This window comes from Neofelis nebulosa, chromosome 3, assembly GCF_028018385.1.
Source record: "Neofelis nebulosa isolate mNeoNeb1 chromosome 3, mNeoNeb1.pri, whole genome shotgun sequence".
In the NCBI taxonomy this organism is placed as follows: domain Eukaryota; kingdom Metazoa; phylum Chordata; class Mammalia; order Carnivora; family Felidae; genus Neofelis; species Neofelis nebulosa.
In genome coordinates, this window is record NC_080784.1 from 154753798 (window position 1) to 154775212 (window position 21415).

Below are 21415 nucleotides of genomic sequence, written 5' to 3' on the forward strand. Positions count from 1 at the left end.
AAAAGTAGCAATAGTACAAAAATAGGGTTTTTTGTGTGTGTGAAATAATGCAGTATCTTTGTAGGGGGCAAATTCAAACAAATCCTAGATTTCACTTGAATGTGAAAAGCTTTTTCCAACTAAGTCCGTCAATTTAAATTGTTGGATAAAGGATAATGACCCAAAACTCAATCATGATCACTTGAAATTTAGAAATAAATATTTCATTCAACTAACAAACACCATTTACCTTGTCTACTTAACATTTTAAGATTAATTTTCTCTAATGAGAGAGAAACATTAATGAAGGGAATTTCAGGATTTCAGATGTTGGAATACTTATGTGTCCCATCTGCACAATCAATTGTGATTTATAAAAGGAATAAATTCTTGTGATGATAGTTCATCCTTTTTAAGAGGTATTAAAACTGGCTAAAAAGTAGAAGTTATTATGAATAAACTTCCTGATGGAGCTACAGAGACATCAGTTTTAGTAATCAGAAAGTCTTATATGCTCTGTTAATTATCATCTTATCTTCTCTTTGTGCTCCGAGTGCAGCTGAAGGACTAGAGGAGTTGATCAAACACAGTCTTGTGGCTAATTGAGCATTGCTGTCTGGATCATTTAATAGTTAATTATTTTTTTTCTTCTGTATTTGACTAAAATTGCTCCATATAGGGCAGTTCTCAAAGATTTATTCAAAATCAGCATTTTTCTAACATGTGAAAGTCAAATGTAATTTTTAAAATTGAAAAGTAAATTACAAACTTGGTTAAAAGTTTGCAAAAAAATCCATTTCCACATGTAGGTTTCCTTCAGGAGAATATCATTTTAGTCTTGAAAATTTGCAAATTCAGAGAAAAAAATGCACATATCAAATTAGATTTTTACTTAAGTGATTATACTTGAAGGAAAGCATAGAAGTTTCCACGGAAATCTACTTGAGAAAGATTTCATACCGAATTAAAAACCTTCTGTTTGGGGGACACCTGGTTGGCTCAATTGGTTGAGCCTCTGCCTCTTGGTTTCAGCTCAGGTCATGATCTCACAGTTTCCTGTGTTTGAGCCCAGAGTCAGGCTTTGTGCTAGCACAGCCTGCTTGGGATTCTCTCCCTCTCTCTCTCTCTCTCTCTCTGTCCCTCCCCTGCTTACCCTGTCTCTGTTTTCTCAAAATAAATAAATAAACTTAAAAAAATCTGTTTCTATATAACTTTATGCTCACAGCTTTATTTTTTATTTCAACAAAAGTGGCTTAAACTTTACTGTATGCTATCTGGTGCACTAAATGTTGAAACACAGACTAAAATAACACCGGGTCATTCTTTTCAAGGATGTGATTGATTGTCGGAACAATCAGCCTGTAAACACAAGATCATATGCCTTCATAAAGTGATAGCAGAGCAACAGCAAACTCTAATTGAGGAGCTATTGATCATGAAAATTATTTGTTTTTCCTTATTAGACGGCCCTTGAAATGTGTGGTGCACAAGTATTAGTTACTCTAGAAAATAGTATGCGGATTTTAGGCATCCTTATCAGAAGAACCCAGGAAACTGTGAGATAAAACAATGAACAATGTTAAAACAAAGCTCCATGTTTTATAAAATGTAATTCAAATATAAAAGTTAAATTATCAAAATTAAAATGAAATATGATATATTCACGTGTCTACTCATTGCCCTCTCTAAAAACTGGTTTACAAATATTTTCTATTATCTTCCAAGCAAGAGCAGTATTATAAAATATTTGAAATTTTATTTTACACACAGCTTCTGTAAGGGCTTTTGTTACATATAGCATATCCAAAATGGGGATTAATATCATCATTCAGTGATTACATCTTAGAACTTTTTTATTTAGTGGATCATATACATAGAAGAAATCAGAAAAAAAATTTCTATGAATAGTATAGGATACCATGGTTATAGGTATATTAATCAGAGTGGATTATGGTAAAATAAATGCATTCCTTGTTATACATTTAATGTTTAATTAAATATTAAATATAATACAATGTTAATAAGAACTGCCTGGGGTATTATTATGGGCCACCCTTCATGCACTTTTATTTTTCACTTCACTTCTCACAACAGCTATAAGATTTTAATGCAGCAATAAAATAAATCATTAACATAGTTTTCTATATGTGTTTTGAGAAAGGAAATATATCTTCTTATATGATCGTGAATATGTCCTTTGCTGTAGACTTTGAAGTGTTTTGGGTTTTTTTCATAAGGAACCAGATGCAGAGGGAAATTTGTTTGCAAGTTTGATGTGAACCAAGTCAGACAGTCAAAAAATGTGACGGCTTGAGGTGTTTAAATAGAACTCTCATCCTCATGAGTTTTGCAATTCTGATGAATCCAAATAATATATCTAGCATGAATTTCGATGGACCTATAGCAATTTTGGTTGGGGGTTTTAATAACATAACTAATGAGGGGGCTTGGATAGGATTTTTTTTCTGATGATATGCTGAAATAAACATTTCCCTCTTTGCCCACATACATCAATTTCATATGCTGAAGCCCTCTGCTATATACCTTTTTACCTTCTATCTTGTATATTTATTCATATTTTAATTGAGATTCTCATCAGTTTGGGAGCCAGAAATTGAATATTATGGGCAGAGAAGATTAAAAAATATATTTTAGAGACAAACACTTGGATAAACTCATACAATACCACCATTATTGCTATGCACAAAAAAAAAATTTATGAAAAGGCATATTGACTCAATATTTCAAGGTTGTCAAAGCAGTAGTGACTAAAAAGCCAAACAAAACAAACTAGTTATTTCATAATCATTTTACACTTTATTATTTTATGTTTTCTTCTCAAATATATAGCAAACAAATAGATACTTTTTTCTTACAATTCTTTCTATATGTTTTCTTTTTCTTTTCAGGTGATACAAACATCTACTATTCATGATGTTAAACAAAAATTCCACAAAGCATGTAAGTTTTATATATAACCTAGAATTTATGTTACATTTTTCTCAATTTGGTTCAAATTTATCTGTAAAAATAAGTTCAATGTTATGATAGAAAGGGTGTATGGAAACCATAATTTTACATGAAATTCAGAAATAATATGGTAAATACTTCTTGACTATAAATACTGTGTTTTCATATCTAACTCTCTTATCCACAATAGTTTTAGTTTTTCACAAAATTATTTTTTCTTTTATATTTGAACATATTTATTAAAACAGAAAACATCCTATATATGAGAATTCTTAACTGATAAAAAGTATTTATATGTAAACAAAATACTGAACAAAAGTTTTACTGGGTGTGTTTATACTGGTCAAATCTATTCCACAAAGGAACTCTTTATACAATAAATTAAAATTATACTATTTAATGTTATTAATAGCTAAATTACCTAATTAAAGGTTTCATTATTACTGGAAATATTTATATGAGGTTTGTTCAAATTCAGGTTTTATTTTTAAACCTTTCCAGTAAAGTTTATTCATAACTTAAACATAGTGAACGTGTCTATAATTACTAGGAGGCACTTTTTATATACTCTAATTTTAAAGCAGTTTTAGATACATAGCAAAACTAAGCAGAAAATACAGAGTTCTTATATACCCTCAGGTGTCACACATGCACAGCCTCCCCCATCAACATTTCACATCAGAATAGGGTATTTGTTACAATCTGTGAGCCTACACTGACACCTCATTATTTCCCAAAGTCTGTAGTTTATATTAGAGTTCATCCTTGGTATTTTACACTGTATGGTTTTTGCTAGTGAACATTTTCAATGTCTTGTATTTAGTTGGGCACTATTTCTTTTCTGAAAATATTCTTAAAGTTTACAATTTAATGCTTTAAACTATTTAAAAATACCTCAGAGTAAAATAGGTAGAATTTTTAATAGGAATAGAAAGCATATACAGTATGGAATAGAATTATTTGAAATATGCTTAACCCGTTAAAAATTCTTCGAGAAGGTAAGTTTTAATATTCACCACAAAGACATGTAAGATTTGAGTATGCAGAAATAAGCCACAAAAGGATTATGGTAAGGAAAAGAGAACAGTGCAAAGTGCAAAGATTTGTCGTGGAATTAATTTTCTAACTTGTAGCATGATAAAATTCCCTGTATATTTATGCTACTTCTAAATTATTGAAAAAATTCTCAAACTCCAAATTTGTGCCTTATCACCTACCATTATGTTAGCCATGTTATCCTGTTATTTACACAAGCATTTCTTTATTTATATATTAATGAATTTGTTTTGGGTTATTCCTGTCTTCACATAAAATATGGATCTCAAACTAGTAATTGAACTTTCATCTTTGGAAAGACTTAGACTAAACTTCTCTAATAAGGTGGTTTCAGAAAGTTTAGATTCTAGCAGTAAGTGAAAAGACACTTGAAAATTATGTTATTACTATACTGTAGAAAGTTGCAATAAAAATGCTTGTATTTAAGTTAATAATAACAACATAATAAATACATGATTTCTCTTATTGTCTGGAAATGAAGAAAAGAATCAAAAGCTAATGCATGTGTAGAAGGCATGTGAAGTTATCTTGATTACTATTTTCTGATTCCTTTTATAATAGTCTATAATATATATAGACATACATAACAGTTACAAGAAATGTTAAAATTTTTGAACCAGAAATTCTGTACTTATGTGGTCCAGAGCCTACTTTTAGTAATAAGTGAAGTTAAGTAGTTCATGAAAAATCTTAGAAATGTCCAGTATCCGAACTGGATAATTAAAAAATATGACAATAATGTGATTAGTTTTAATAGCTATATCAAGACTTGAGGATTTCTTGATGACTATTATTTTACTCGTTTTCTTAGGCATACTTCTAATCTTTAACAACTTTATGTAAACTGTGAATTTTTTCACTTTTTAAAAATTACTGTTAATATCAAAAGTAGCCCATCACTTAAAGAAAAATAATATTCAGTAATTTTGCATTTATTATATGTAGCCAACATGAAAAAAATGCTCAATGTCACTAATTATGAAGGCAATGTAAATTACAACCACAATGTCATCACCTCATATCTCTGAGAATGGCTATTATCAAAAAGACAAGAAATAAAAAGTGTTGGTAAGGATTTAGGGTAAAAGGAACCCTCATGCCCTGTCGGTGGGAATGTAAACTGGTGTAACAACTGTGAAAAATAATACAGAGGTTCTGTGAAAAATTAAAAATAGAAAAAATAGAAATACTCTATGATCCAATAATTCCACTTATCTGTATTATCTAAATAAAAGTGCTAATTCAAAAAGATAAATGCACCCCTATGTTTACACAGCATTATTTATAATAGCCAAGATATGAGAGCATAAGTGTCCACCTAAGTATCCATAAGTAGATGATGGATAGAAAAGATATGCTACTCACATACAGACTCACACACACACACACACACACACACACACAGGAATATTCCTCAGCCATTAAAAAAGAGTATCTATTTGTAACAATGGTCTGTTTATCTCTGGGTAGACCTAAAAGAGTATTAAGCTAAGTGAGATAAGTCAGACAAAGACAAATACCATATAATTTCAGCATATGATTCACTTTAAAATCTAAAAACCAAAACAAATGAACAAACACACCAAAACAGGAGACTCAAATACAGAAAACAAACTGATGGTTGCCAGAGGGATGAATAAAACAGGTGAAAGAGATTAAGAGGTACAATCTTGTATTTATGAAATAAATAAGACATGGGGATGTGGTATACAGCACAGGTAATAGTCAATAATATTGTAAAAACATTGTATGGTGACAGGTGGTAACTTTATATATTGTGATGATTATTTCATAATACATGTAAGTATTGAGTCACTATGTTGTATACCTAAAGCTTATATAATATTATGTGTCAATCATACTGCAATAAAAAAAAGAAATATAATATTCAAGCAATTTGCATTCATTATACTCTATTTCAAAAAAAGTATTGGTCTTCAAGTTTTACAAAGCACAAAAACACAATTTTTGCTAATTACATTACAGAGAATTATCTGTTAGTCAATTAAATTGAACATTATGTTTAATATATTTACCAAATAATAAAAAGCAAGCAAAAAAGTGTTGCTAACACTAACAATTTTACAATGCTAAAAATGAAACAAAACAAAGTTATGTGTTGATTGCCTTAATATTTTATGTTTAACATATTAAATTTTTTTAACGTTTATTTATTTTCACAGACAGAGACAGTGTGAGTGGGGGCCGGGGGGGGGGTGGTGTGGGGCAGAGAGAGGGAGACACAGAATCTGAAGCAGGCTCCAGGCTCTGAGCTGTCAGCACAGAGCCTGATGTGGGGCTTGAATCCATAAACCATGAAATCATGACCTGAGCCGAAGATGGATGCTTACCCAACTGAACCACTCAGGCACCCTTATTTAGCATATTTAAAACCCAATAACATTAAATACCTTATTTTCATAAATATATTCCAATCATAACAATCATATATATATATGTATATATATATATATATATATATATATATATATATTTATAACTACAATTGTTAGATTTTTTTTCAAACTTACTTCTTTACTTTCTGACACCGAATAAATATTTTATTACGACACTTCTGATGGTGTTTATTTTTACACCCTGCAGTTAAATAGGAATTGCTAATCTTGTAAAGAAAAAACCAAACTCATCAGAGGAACTGGGTTTCCTGAGGGGAGAGTTCTCCTTATATGTCTTTTATCTCTATTCTGTGTTCTCTTCGGTGTTTTGACTGATCTTGATTTCTAGTCTCCCTATTATTTCTCTGACTTTGTGTCAGCTTTACATTTTTCTTAGTTCTATTTTAAAATTTTCTTTACTGTGATTTTTTTGTCCTGTATATGACTATCTTTTCCTCTCCCAGGGTTTCTAATTTCTTAGTTCTGCTGTATTATAAGAGTCATGTTTTAGATTACCCTGGAGACAGTATGGCCCTCAGACTAGTGAAAGAAATATTGAATAGGGAGAAAATTACAATGAAAATATTAGCAGCAAGGTAAGAGGAAAAGAGGAATGGTTTCATGAAAAAGTGATTCTGATAAAACTTTCAATTATATATATGCACACACACAGTTATCTATTTCTTAATGCACAAAAATTCATGAAATGCCTCAGCTGCAATACTCCACTAGTCTTTCTTTACCTCCGTACATTTCTTTACTCACATTTGTAATTATTGTTCTTGATTGTATCTTCTCCTATAGAGTGTCAAATATCATCATGCTATATGTTGTGTTTCACTTACTCTCATATTCTCACAAAGATTGTGTAGAAAGAATTAAACCTTGTTGTTAAAGCTGAGCTGAAAAATTAAGAATCATTCAAGGTCCAGGTGACACTCTGACTAAAACTATGTGAATATTTTCTAAGATTTCAAAGAATTAAAAAACCATCCATGTTAAAAACAAAACAAAACTCTATTACATAATCTGAGTAGCATTACCTTATTTCATGTTACTCAATTCAACAACTATTCCATGATTTCTTTAAGTTAAATTTAATTCTCTCTTGGGGTATAATATGACTTTATTAGAATAATTTTTAATATTTTATGTTCTAAAAAATAATAGAACTTACAAAAAGCCACAGCCAACTGGGTGTATACTAACGTAAATCTGTAATGATGTAATCCATATTGTAGATCTAATCAATTGACAAAGTATTTGCCAGAATGACAAGTAAATTCCAGTGGAAAAATTCTGCCTAAATGTTATAAGTTATTTTGTTATGCTTTATAATACTCAAAATTATTATAGTTCCTGTAGTCTAGACCTCCATAGAAGTGAGAGGTATGCAATAGTTAGCATGGACAAAGCAGGAGATATATTAATAAAAATAATTTAAAGATTTGTCAAAGTAAAGGTCTAGTGAATACACGCTTTTGGAGCTGTATCATTACTTATCGTAGGAAGGAAGCCAAGGAATCTAAACCAGAAATTAGAAAATACCATTGCCGTACAAAGTTGTATAAAGGTAGAATTTCATCTAAACAGCTTTTTTTTAAAGAAAAAATAATCTTTTTTTTCAAATTTTTAAAAACTTTTACTGATTTTGTAGTTAAAGGTGATTTGCAACCACAAGATAAGGTGCTCTGAAAGCTATTACAACATCATCCATAATCTCTAAAAAGAAACTAACCATCAACCACTTATTGTGAATGATGACTTCTATGATTGTTTGGTGGAGGTAAATACCATAATTACAATTAAGATGGACGAGACAAAAGCTCTCTAAAAATCTGATATACAAGGGAAGCCATTTTAGATTTCTTTTGAAGTCAATATGACTGTATATAAACTTTGTTTAAACAAAAAGCCTGATTTATGGCCCATCAAGCATCCATTGTCTACTTGCTTTGTAAATAAGTAGCCTAAAGGAAAACCATCTTGTCCTTAAGATAACAATCAGTGCTCTTACTCCCTGCGTTCCTTGATGTTAACACTTGTGATTCCTGCCTATATGCTAATTTAAAAGCTTTTGAGCTTTTGCTAAAAAGTATGTAACTTTATAAAAATTCTTCCTTTTCCAGAACACTTTCTTCCCTGTGAAGAGCACGTTTCCCAGACCACTATTCTAACTTAGGGCAAATAAAGCTCTCTTTCTTATGTTTAGAGACTATAAAAAGTTCGTTCATTTTGTGTTGACACTGTTATGCCCAGAATTCATGATCCCCAAATACCACCAGGGAGCCAAGTCCAGTGTAAAAGCAAAAGAGCCTTTATTCGAGCTAGCTCCAGCTCAATCCCCTACCTGCACCGACATAGCGGTGAGATACCTGGGAGAGAGAGCAAGTTTCAAAAGGACAAAGGTTTTATTGGGGTCTAGGGGCAGTTGGTGAGGTAATGGCTGTGGCTTCAGCCGATTGGCTGGGGAAGGGTCTGAGTCCCGTTAGGCAGGTGAGTAGGTGGTTACTCAAGGGGAGGAGGCGTGGTCAAGGTGAAGGACACAGAACAAGATGGAGTTGGCCGGGTGTAGGCCCGCCCTTTCAGACACCAGTTTTAACTTTGGGTGAGATATAAAATTCAGTGATTATTTGAAGAATATTGAATGAGATCCAATCTTTATGCAGTAACAAATCACATAACTTTCCCTAAATGTTTTTAACGTTACATCATAACTTGTATTTTCAAAGCTTATATCAAAGTTTGTATGCAATTGACAAGAATAACCATGTAAAATTTTGATTCATGTGAGCATGTGTACAAATACTTGATGAATAGTTTCTTTCTAGATAATTCATCATAAATATTTTGGATTCTTACGTGAGACTAAAGTTTTAATACTTTTCTATTTTTTAAAAAAATTTCAAGTAGTAAATACTTTTTTAGTGTTTCTAGATCAGGTTTCTTTTGAAATTATCAAAATCAATTAGGATGTGTGATATTTTGTTTTATAATAAGAAATATATATTTGGTTTTCCTCCCAGTTTTTGGCACAGAGCCTCTATAACTGTCCCTTGATACTTAAAACCTCTATTTCTCCTTCAAATGAATGTCACTTTGTTAAATTTCATATTTTCTGTCAATGATTATAGCACCATTTATCGTTGTTCTTTGGACATTTGAATCCCTTTAAAAAAAATTGTTCATTAAGTTTAAATTTTCTCTTAGGCAGAGAATCCCTATTCTTTACCCCATGCTTGCTCATATCTCTTTATATTACTTGGAATAATCTTTCTATCTTTAAAAAATTCGCTAGGGGCGCCTGGGTGGCTCAGTCAGTTAAGCGTCCGACTTCCGCTCAGGTCATGATCTCGCCATCCATGAGTTCGGGCCCCTGGGCAGGCTCTGTGTTGACAGCTCAGAGCCTGGAGCCTGTTTCAGATTCTGTGTCTCCCTCTCTCTCTGACCCTCCCCTGTTCATGCTCTCTCTCTGTCTCAAAAATAAATAAACGTTAAAAAAAATTTTTTTTTAAATATTCGCTAAATTAGCAAGACATAAATGACTTTTTGTTCCATATGAGAATCCTTGATTTTTATACTCTCATTTTTTTAAGTTGAAATTATTATAGCTGATGTCACAGAGCTGTTGCTATCAAATATTGTGCTCTATAATATCTTCGGATGTCCTACTGTAGTTACCTTGCATTAACATTCATAATAAGAAAAATAAATATAGTTAACTTTTATGAAATAGTCATTCTTTGTTATGAATATCCTAAGATATTCCTGTGCAGCAAATATTTAAAAATATCACAGCAATTTTATGATCATCTTATAGTATTCTGATTTTCATTTTACGGATAAGTCTTTTTAAAAGATTAGATAACTTGCCTGTGGTCACATAGCTAATAAGTGGCAGAGCTGGAATTCAAACTCAGAAAATAGGGCTCTGTAACCTGTATTCGAACCACTAACCCCATCCATTGCCTCTTTTTTACTGAATCATGTTTTTAATTATTTTTTAGGCAGAAATTCAAATAATACTTCTTTATTTTACTTCAGAAATACTATGGTTAGTCCTCATTTGCAAAAAGGAACTAATTCAAGAGTTTGTTTTACAAATTATGTAATGAATAATATTGCTATAAGTCTAAGTATAGTTCACAATTGGCTATAAAAACTGAAATCTCTGGGTAATGTTACATGACACCATAAGATCAACTATGAAATTAAAAACAACGATTAATATGAGTAAGAAGAATGAATGCAAATATGGTTTGTAATTGCTAATGGAATTTTCTCCTGTGAGATTGATCTAAGAATTAGATCAATGATCTAAGAATTAGATCTAAAAGAAGTTTCTGAAAGAAAAATCAAGTCATTTTATCTATGACCTCTGTGTTATCTATTAGTTGACAATACCAAGTTTCAATGATGTTTATAATCTACTTGTCTCTGCAGTTCAGAGCCTGGGGAAGGTGGGGCAGGGGAAGAAGCATGAGAAAGAACAATGGAATTAGCAGACCAATTGTAGTTTCAGCCACATGAAGGGATTTATTTGTGACAGTTGAAATGCATATAATTCTTTGCCGAAAGGCCAGGGAGATATAAACAATGCTAAACTTTGAAAGGTTCAAGGAGAATAACTCAAAACAAAGATAACACAGTAGAAGGATTTATGACACATCATATAGAATAATGAGTATTCTCTAGGCAATCTGAAGGAGCCTACTGGACAAGGCTGTAGAATTCCCTGATCTCTCAATGAAAGAAGCTAGAAAAATGATAAATGTAACCAAGGGAAGAAGTGGCAGAATTTTTATCTTAAAAAAGCTCTCCACTCATACCTCTATAAGTAGCTAACGTTCTTTTTCTAATAGTTTCTTCAGCAACAGAAATTATGAGCTTTATCAATAATTTAAATGAAGAAATGGAGTGATCTGGCAGATTATTCAGTCGGGTAACAGTCAATGTTGCATTTTGGGGAAGCTATGGGAATTAAGTGGCTATTTCACTTCTAGAAATCTAATCACCAAAGTCCAGTAAGACCCTTGGCCAGGGGGAGAAATACCACCATTGAAAAGAACAGCTTTAAATCCAAATGACAGCCTTGCCTTAGTTTAAAGCTAAGTTCTCTTTTCTGCTTATTATGGATCTTTGATAAGAAATACAATTGCTGAGAAGTCTGTTTTGCTTGCTGTTTGCTACGAGCATTGTGAAACCTTTCCTGAATGTAGTCTGATATGTAATAGAATAAGTGATTGTACATAAACTAACCGGCATTTCTCGCTTCTGTAAACCTGCTTGCTTAACACATTCCTCCCCTACCCCCTTCCCCCTTCCCCCTTTTCCTCCTGCCACAAGTAAGGGACAAAGCCTTCCCGCCAAAGGACAGACAAAGGATGCCCAATCAGAGAACAACAAATGTCCTTACTTTAAAACCAACTAATCAGGCCCCTCATAATTTGAAACCTCCCCTGTGCTATTTGTCTCTGTCTATAAAAACGCCGTACCAACCCTGATCGGGGCCTCTCAGCGTCACTGGCGACGAGTGCGCAGAGGTCCAGGTTCGAACCTGCAATAAATGACCCTTGCCGCTTGGCTTTGACTTACGACTCTGGTGGTCTCTTGCGGGGGGTTCGCGACCTTGGGCATTACATCATTGTTTTAATATTACATGTAGATTTCAAGATTGAGATAAGTTAATAAATTAATAAGTTAACATTGATGTTCTGGTCACTGAAGAACTTCTAACAAATTTGCCAAATGGCACACAAAAAATAGGTTATACGGACAAAAACGTCTTTCAGGTAACTGCATTCTTGATGAACCTCACACAAAATATTTCAGGAAAATAATAAATTTTTATGAAATATATTTAACCCATTTAAAATTTAACAGGATTTTCAAAATATCGCTCCTTTATTTACCATACTGTATACATCATTTGACAATTTTATCCCACATATTGTTAATTTTCCTTCAGTAAAGAAAGAATTGTATAATTTGAAGCCAAATAACACTCGGTAATTTAAAAAAAAAAGTTGTTTGACAGAAAATGTTTTATAAGTTTCCACATGATTACCTCACAAAATAATAGTTTAAATTTTTTTGTATTTTCACTTTTAGCTTTAAGAAAAAAAATTTTTTACTACTTGAGTACCAAAAATTATTTCATTCAACTTAATTCAACAAATACTCATTAATAAAGTTAAATGATCAGGTACTATGCTATACTACTAAAGATAATATTCATAGTGTAGCCATTGTCTAGTATGGTTTTTTGGCATACTAAAACACTATGTGTATGCACACAAACATATACACATACATATACAAATTGAATGACTTCCCAGAATTGATTAATGTTGAATTCATTAGTTAAAAATAATTAAAATTTTATTTTACATTAATGTTAGTAAATGTTACTTTGTGTGTCCACACATGCTCTCTGGATTCTTAAAAGTAGTTGACAGGATATACCTAACTTTCTTTCCTTTTAGTATGTTTCAAAATAGTTTAACAACTTTGTATGTTAATGGAGAGAAATGTCAAATCTTTAAAAAAACAAAAGTAATTCTGAAAGAAGATTGCTTCCCTAATCTTGAAATTTTAGAGAAATTGATGATTCATTTCCTGTTAAAGTGGCAAATTGAGATTAAAAAAAAAAAAAGAAACTAAAGAATGTATCATCTACCAATATATTAAGGGCTGCAAACATTTTGAGATAAAAATATTTTGAAAAGAAATATCTCAAGTCTATTCTATTATAGTGTATATAGGTACTATAAATCACAACATGTAGTAATATATTGTTCAAAACATGGTTTTTAATGATACCTCGTTAATGTTTTCTATTATGAAATTCAGCTAATGATATATAGAATAATATAATTTTGTTTTCTCTAACTGCCCTCGCTATATGTACCTCTCAATTTTTTTTTTTTTTTTTTTTTTTTTTTCTTAAGCCCGTATTTTCTTTGTGGTTTCAATTCAAATCATAGTGTAAGCCACTGGCACATATCAATGTCCCAGGTGTTGAAAATAGACCTCTTCTTATTGTAACTACTTTAAAATACTCGTCAAATTTACATTGCTATATACTTAATACCATCAGAAACTCACATAAATGTTGAAAATTCAATTTACCTATGTGATGTATTACTGTTTGCACAATCTTAGATCAAAGCCTTAGGAACGGATGGCCATTTTGCCAGTCAAGGTTCATGTAATACAACTGTCATGACTAATACAATTCCTAAAGTGCATGAGGTATGATCCTGTCTGTAAACTGTTTAGTCTCTCATTATGGCACAACGTTTAAACCTGTGTATTGCTATGCAATGTCAGGGCTATTTTGATTCATCTTTCATGACATGCTGATATTCCCAAAGCATGATATTATGAAATAGTTTTGTTGTATAATATGCAAACATCAAAATAGTTGGGTTAGCAATGTTGGAACTTGAGCAAGTGCCTACAATATAAATTCACCAAATATCAGAAGAGATAGATTATCTATAGCACATGATTGATTTCCAATTTATATTTGAATATGTGAGTGTGTGAAGAAATTTAAATTCAAAAGGAGACAGATATTGGGACAGTGAACTATCTAGACTGGTTAATATACTGTATAAGGGAGTATTCTCAAAATGCGAAACCAGAAAGCACACACAGCACTAAAGCCACCGGTACAAAATCAAAGATCATCTTGCAAACTTTAATGCACAAGCAATGGTTTTTCTTCTTTTTTTCTTTTCCTTTATTTCTTCCTCTAAAAATTGTTTTGGCTAACCAAAAAAAATTTGGTTAAATTGCAATCATTAGCAGGATTATAGATGAGTAATATAAAACAAGGGAATCTATTAAGACATAGCTTACTCTTATAGTATTAATCTTCTCATTTCTGAGAAAATTTTCAGAAAGACATGGAATGCATCACAGTGGAATTTTATGTAAATGATCTAAAAACAAGCACATGAGGAGTTCTGGAAGATGGCGGCATAGGAGGACGCTGGGCTCACCGCGCGTCCTGCTGATCACTTAGATTCCACCTACACCTGCCTAAAGAACCCAGAAAACCACCAGATGATTAGCAGAACGGAGTCTCCGGAGCCAAGCTCAGATGAGAGGCCCACGGAAGAGGGTAGAAAGGGCGGGGAGGTGGTGCGCACTCCACGGACTGGTGGGAGGGAGCTGGGGCAGAGGGTTGGCTCGCCGGCCAAGCAGAGGCCCCGAGTCTGGCTGGCAAAAGCGGAGGGGCCAGACGGACTGTGTTCCGACAGCAAGCTCGACTTAGCGTCTGGGAGGTCATAAGTTAACAGCTCTGCTCAGAAAGCGGGAAGGCTGGAGGACAAAGGGAGGGAGAGCTGCTGAGCCCCCTGACGGCAGAGCTCAGCTTGGTGGGGAACAAAGGCGCTCGCCAGCGCCATCTCCCCCGCCCATCCCCCAGCCAAAATCCCAAAGAGAACCAGTTCCTGCCAGGGAACTTGCTCGCTCCGAGCAAACACCCAAATCTGTGCTTCTGCAGAGCCAAACCTCCGGCATCGGATCTGACTCCCTCCCGCTGCCACAGGGCCCCTCCTGAAGTGGATCACCTAAGGAGAAGCGAGCTAAGCCTGCCCCTCCTGCCCCCATGCACCTTGCCTACCCACCCCAGCTAATACGCCAGATCCCCAGCACCACAAGCCTGGCAGTGTGCAAGTAGCCCAGACAGGCCACGCCACCCCACAGTGACTCCCGCCCCTAGGAGAGGGGAAGAGAAGGCACACACCTGTCTGACTGTGGCCCCAGCGGTGGGCTGGGGGCAGACATCAGGTCGGACTGCGGCCCCGCCCACCAACTCCAGTTATACACCACAGCACGGGGGAAACGCCCTGCAGGTCCTCACCACTCCAGGGACTATCCAAAATGACCAAACGGAAGAATTCCCCTCAGAAGAATCTCCAGGAAATAACAACAGCTAATGAACTGATCAAAAAGGATCTAAATAATATAACAGAAAGTGAATTTAGAATAATAGTCATAAAATTAATTGCTGAGCTTGAAAACAGTATACAGGACAGCAGAGAATCTCTTGCCACAGAGATCAAGGGACTAAGGAACAGTCACTAGGAGCTGAAAAACGCTTTAAACAAAATGCAAAACAAAATGGAAACCACGACGGCTCGGATTGAAGAGGTAGAGAAGAGAATAGGTGAACTAGAATATAAAGTTATGGAAAAAGAGGAAGCTGAGAAAAAGAGAGATAAAAAAATCCAGGAGTATGAGGGGAAAATTAGAGAACTAAGTGATACACTAAAAAGAAATAATATACGCATAATTGGTATCCCAGAGGAGGAAGAGAGAGGGAAAGGTGCTGAAGGGGTACTTGAAGAAATTATAGCTGAGAACTTCCCTGAACTGGGGAAGGAAAAAGGCATTGAAATCCAAGAGGCACAGAGAACTCCCTTCAGATGTAACTTGAATCGATTTTCTGCACAACATATCATAGTGAAACTGGCAAAATACAAGGATAAAGAGAAAATTCTGAAAGCAGCAAGGGATAAACGTGCCCTAACATATAAAGGGAGACCTAGAAGACTCGTGACTGATCTCTCTTTTGAAACTTGGCAGGCCAGAAAGGAATGGCAGGAGATCTTCAATGTGATGAACAGAAAAAAATATGCAGCCTAGAATCCTTTATCCAGCAAGTCTGTCATTTAGAATAGAAGGAGAGATAAAGGTCTTCCCAAACAAACAAAAACTGAAGGAATTTGTCACCACGAAACCAGCCCTACAAGAGATCCTAAGGGGGATCCTGTGAGACAAAGTACCAGAGACATCACTACAAGCATAAAACATACAGACATCACAATGACTCTAAACCCGTATCTTTCTATAATAACACTGAATGTAAATGGATTAAATGCGCCAACCAAAAGACATAGGGTATCAGAATGGATAAAAAAACAAGACCCATCTATTTGCTGTCTACAAGAGACTCATTTTAGATCTGAGGACACCTTTAGATTGAGAGTGAGGGGATGGAGAACTATTTATCATGCTACTGGAAGCCAAAAGAAAGCTGGAGTAGCCATACTTATATCAGACAAACTAGACTTTAAATTAAAGGCTGTAACAAGAGATGAAGAAGGGCATTATATAATAATTACAGGGTCTATCCATCAGGAAGAGCTAACAATTATAAATGTCTATGCGCCAAATACCGGAGCCCCCAGATATATAAAACAGTTACTCATAAACATAAGCAACCTTATTGATAAGAATGTGGTCATTGCAGGGGACTTTAACACCCCACTTACAGAAATGGATAGATCATCTAGACACACAGTCAATAAAGAAACAAGGGCCCTGAATGATACATTGGATCAGATGGACTTGACAGATATATTTAGAACTCTGCATCCCAAAGCAACAGAATATACTTTCTTCTCAAGTGCACATGGAACATTCTCCAAGATAGATCATATACTGGGTCACAAAACAGCCCTTCATAAGTTTACAAGAATTGAAATTATACCATGCATACTTTCAGACCACAATGCTATGAAGCTTGAAATCAACCACAGGAAAAAGTCTGGAAAACCTCCAAAAGCATGGAGGTTAAAGAACACCCTACTAACGAATGAGTGGGTCAACCAGGCAATTAGAGAAGAAATTAAAAAATATATGGAAACAAACGAAAATGAAAATACAACAATCCAAACGCTTTGGGACGCAGCGAAGGCAGTCGTGAGAGGAAAATACATTGCAATCCAGGCCTATCTCAAGAAACAAGAAAAATCCCAAATACAAAATCTAACAGCACACCTGAAGGAACTAGAAACAGAACAGCAAAGGCAGCCTAAACCCAGCAGAAGAAGAGAAATCATAAAGATCAGAGCAGAAATAAACAATATAGAATCTAAAAAAACTGTAGAGCAGGTCAACGAAACCAAGAGTTGGTTTTTTGAAAAAATAAACAAAATTGACAAACCTCTAGCCAGGCTTCTCAAAAAGAAAAGGGAGATGACCCAAATAGATAAAATCATGAATGAAAATGGAATTATTACAACCAATCCCTCAGAGATACAAACAATTATCAGGGAATACTATGAAAAATTATATGCCAACAAATTGGACAACCTGGAAGAAATGGACAATTTCCTAAACACCCACACGCTTCCAAAACTCAATCAGGAGGAAATAGAAAGCTTGAACAGACCCATAACCAGCGAAGAAATTGAATCGGTTATCAAAAATCTCCCAACAAATAAGAGTCCAGGACCAGATGGCTTCCCAGGGGAGTTCTACCAGACGTTGAAAGCAGAGATAATACCTATCCTTCTCAAGCTATTCCAAGAAATAGAAAGGGAAGGAAAACTTCCAGACTCATTCTATGAAGCCAGTATTACTTTGATTCCTAAACCAGACAGAGACCCAGTAAAAAAAGAGAACTACAGGCCAATATCTCTGATGAATATGGATGCAAAAATTCTCAATAAGATACTAGCAAATCAAATTCAACAGCATATAAAAAGAATTATTCACCATGATCAAGTGGGATTCATTCCTGGGATGCAGGGCTGGTTCAACATTTGCAAATCAATCAACGTGATACATCACATTAACAAAAAAAAAGAGAAGAACCATATGATCCTGTCAATCGATGCAGAAAAGGCCTTTGACAAAATCCAGCACCCTTTCTTAATAAAAACCCTGGAGAAAGTCGGGATAGAAGGAACATACTTAAAGATCATAAAAGCCATTTATGAAAAGCCCACAGCTAACATCATCCTCAACGGGGAAAAACTGAGAGCTTTTTCCCTGAGATCAGGAACACGACAGGGATGCCCACTCTCACCGCTGTTGTTTAATATAGTGCTGGAAGTTCTAGCATCAGCAATCAGACAACAAAAGGAAATCAAAGGCATCAATTTTGGCAAAGATGAAGTCAAGCTTTCGCTTTTTGCAGATGACATGATATTATACATGGAAAATCCGATAGACTCCACCAAAAGTCTGCTAGAACTGATACATGAATTCAGCAAAGTTGCCGGATACAAAATCAATGTACAGAAATCAGTTGCATTCTTATACACTAACAATGAAGCAACAGAAAGACAAATAAAGAAACTGATCCCATTCACAATTGCACCAAGAAGCATAAAATACCTAGGAATAAATCTAACCAAAGATGTAAAAGATCTGTATGCTGAAAACTATAGACAGCTTATGCAGGTAATTGAAGAAGATATAAAGAAATGGAAAGACATTCCCTGCTCATGGATTGGAAGAATAAATATTGTCAAAATGTCAATACTACCCAAAGCTATCTACACATTCAATGCAATCCCAATCAAAATTGCACCAGCATTCTTCTCGAAACTAGAACAAGCAATCCTAAAATTCATATGGAACCACAAAAGACCCCGAATAGCCAAAGTAATTTTGAAGAAGAAGACCAAAGCAGGAGGCATCACAATCCCAGACTTTAGCCTCTACTACAAAGCTGTCATCATCAAGACAGCATGGTATTGGCATAAAAACAGACACATAGACCAATGGAATCGAATAGAAACCCCAGAACTAGACCCACAAACGTATGGCCAACTCATCTTTGACAAAGCAGGAAAGAACATCCAATGGAAAAAAGACAGTCTCTTTAACAAATGGTGCTGGGAGAACTGGACAGCAACATGCAGAAGGTTGAAACTAGACCACTTTCTCACACCATTCACAAAAATAAACTCAAAATGGATGAAGGACCTGAATGTGAGATAGGAAACCATCAAAACCATAGAGGAGAAAGCAGGAAAAGACCTCTCTGACCTCAGCCGTAGCAATCTCTTACTCGGCACATCCCCAAAGGCAAGGGAATTAAAAGCAAAAGTGAATTACTGGGACCTTATGAAGATAAAAAGCTTCTGCACAGCAAAGGAAACAACCAACAAAACTAAAAGGCAACCAATGGAATGGGAAAAGATATTTGCAAATGACACATTGGACAAAGGGCTAGTATCCAAAATCTATAAAGAGCTCATCAAACTCCACACCCAAAAAACAAATAACCCAGTGAAGAAATGGGCAGAAAACATGAATAGACACTTCTCTAAAGAAGACATCCAGATGGCCAACAGGCACATGAAAAGATGCTCAACGTCGCTCCTTATCAGGGAAATACAAATCAAAACCACACTCAGATACCACCTCACGCCCGTCAGAGTGGCCAAAATGAAGAAATCAGGAGACTATAGATGCTGGAGAGGATGTGGAGAAACGGCAACCCTCTTGCACTGTTGGTGGGAATGCAAATTGGTGCAGCCGCTCTGGAAAGCAGTGTGGAGGTTCCTCAGAAAATTAAAAATAGACCTACCCTATGACCCAGCAATAGCACTGCTAGGAATTTATCCAAGGGATACAGGAGTACTGATGCATAGGGGCACTTGTACCCCAATGTTTATAGCAGCACTCTCAACAATAGCCAAAATATGGAAAGAGCCTAAATGTCCATCAACTGATGAATGGATAAAGAAATTGTGGTTTATATACACAATGGAATACTACGTGGCAATGAGAAAGAATGAAATATGGCCTTTTGTAGCAACGTGGGTGGAACTGGAGAGTGTGATGCTAAGTGAAATAAGTCATACAGAGAAAGACAGATACCATATGGTTTCACTCTTATGTGGATCCTGAGAAACATAACAGAAACCCATGGGGGAGGGGAAGGAAAAAAAAAAAAAAAGAGGTTAGAGTGGGAGAGAGCCAAAGCATAAGAGACTGTTAAAAACTGAGAACAAACTGAGGGTTGATGGGGGGTGGGAGGGAGGGCAGGGTGGGTGATGGGTATTGAGGAGGGCACCTTTTGGGATGAGCACTGGGTGTTGTATGGAAACCAATTTGACAGTAAATTTCATATATTAAAAATAAATAAATAAATAAATAAATAAATAAATAAATAAATAAAAATTAAAAAATAAATAAATAAATAAACGTTAAAAAAATAAAAAAAAATAAAAACAAGCACATGAGCTTTTAAAATGGTTTATTAATGACACTTTCATTACAAGGAAATGTCTAAAATGAGTTATTTGTGCTTATATATTTTGTCACCTATCTAGTTGGTTTAAAAATACCTTTCATTTTTCAAATTTCATAAAATATGTCATATTCAAAGTTCCTCAGGCCCTATTACAAATCCCTTGAAAATATAATCTCCACGTTAAATTTAGATGTGCTAAAATGTACCACAATGTTTTTATAATCCCAAAGATATTAATGTGCCAATTTCTCATTTTTATGTATTATTTTTTGTTTGATTTGTATGTCCTTTGTTGGCAAAGCATCATATTCAATAAGTGAGATTATTTTAGCAAGATAACAATAGCTTCAATTTTTAATATAATAAAATAATAAACATACAAGATAAATTTCCAAAAATGCAAAATCTCACAAAGATTATAGCATTAGCTTCCTAATATAAATGTTTTTACTAAAGGCTAGAGATACTTTTCTATGCCTATATACACAATTTCACATATCTTTTTTTTTTTTAAGTTTATTTATTTATTTTGTGAGGGAGAGGGAGCTTGAGAGAGGGCAGTAGCAGGGAGAGAGGGAGAGAGAATCTCAAGCAGGCTGCGTGCTGTCAGTACACAGCTCGACTCTGGGCTTGATCTCAAGAACCATAAGATCATAACCTGAGCTGAAATCAAGAGTCAGACACATAAATGACTGTGCCACCCAGGTGCCCCCCCCCCCGACAATTTCACATATCTTATACATTGGTCTCTAATAGCTTTTCCTATCAACATATTTTCTCAGTGTATTTTTGTGTAAATATGTATTGACCTACATGATAAATATTACTGGAGATATACTTTTCTGTGGATGTGCAATACACATTTTCTGGATACACATTCTAATTGATTCTATAATAAAGAATATTATGCTTATTTATTCATCACTATTTGTTGAATGTTGAAAAATATTTAGCAGACATTTAATATATACCATGCATCAAGTTATTTATTGACCAGAATAAT

At 34.4% G+C, this 21415-nt stretch overlaps 1 protein-coding gene across 2 annotated transcripts in view; it reads left to right on the forward strand.

Annotated features, from left to right (window-relative positions):
* TECRL (trans-2,3-enoyl-CoA reductase like) overlaps window positions 1-21415 on the forward strand; it is a 137697-nt gene that overhangs the window by 24152 nt on the left and 92130 nt on the right. For both annotated transcript variants that reach the window (XM_058722420.1, XM_058722418.1), the window contains exon 2: window positions 2889-2940. In XM_058722420.1, coding sequence (XP_058578403.1) covers window positions 2889-2940 — 52 coding nt within the window. The remainder of the gene's footprint in view (window positions 1-2888; window positions 2941-21415) is intronic.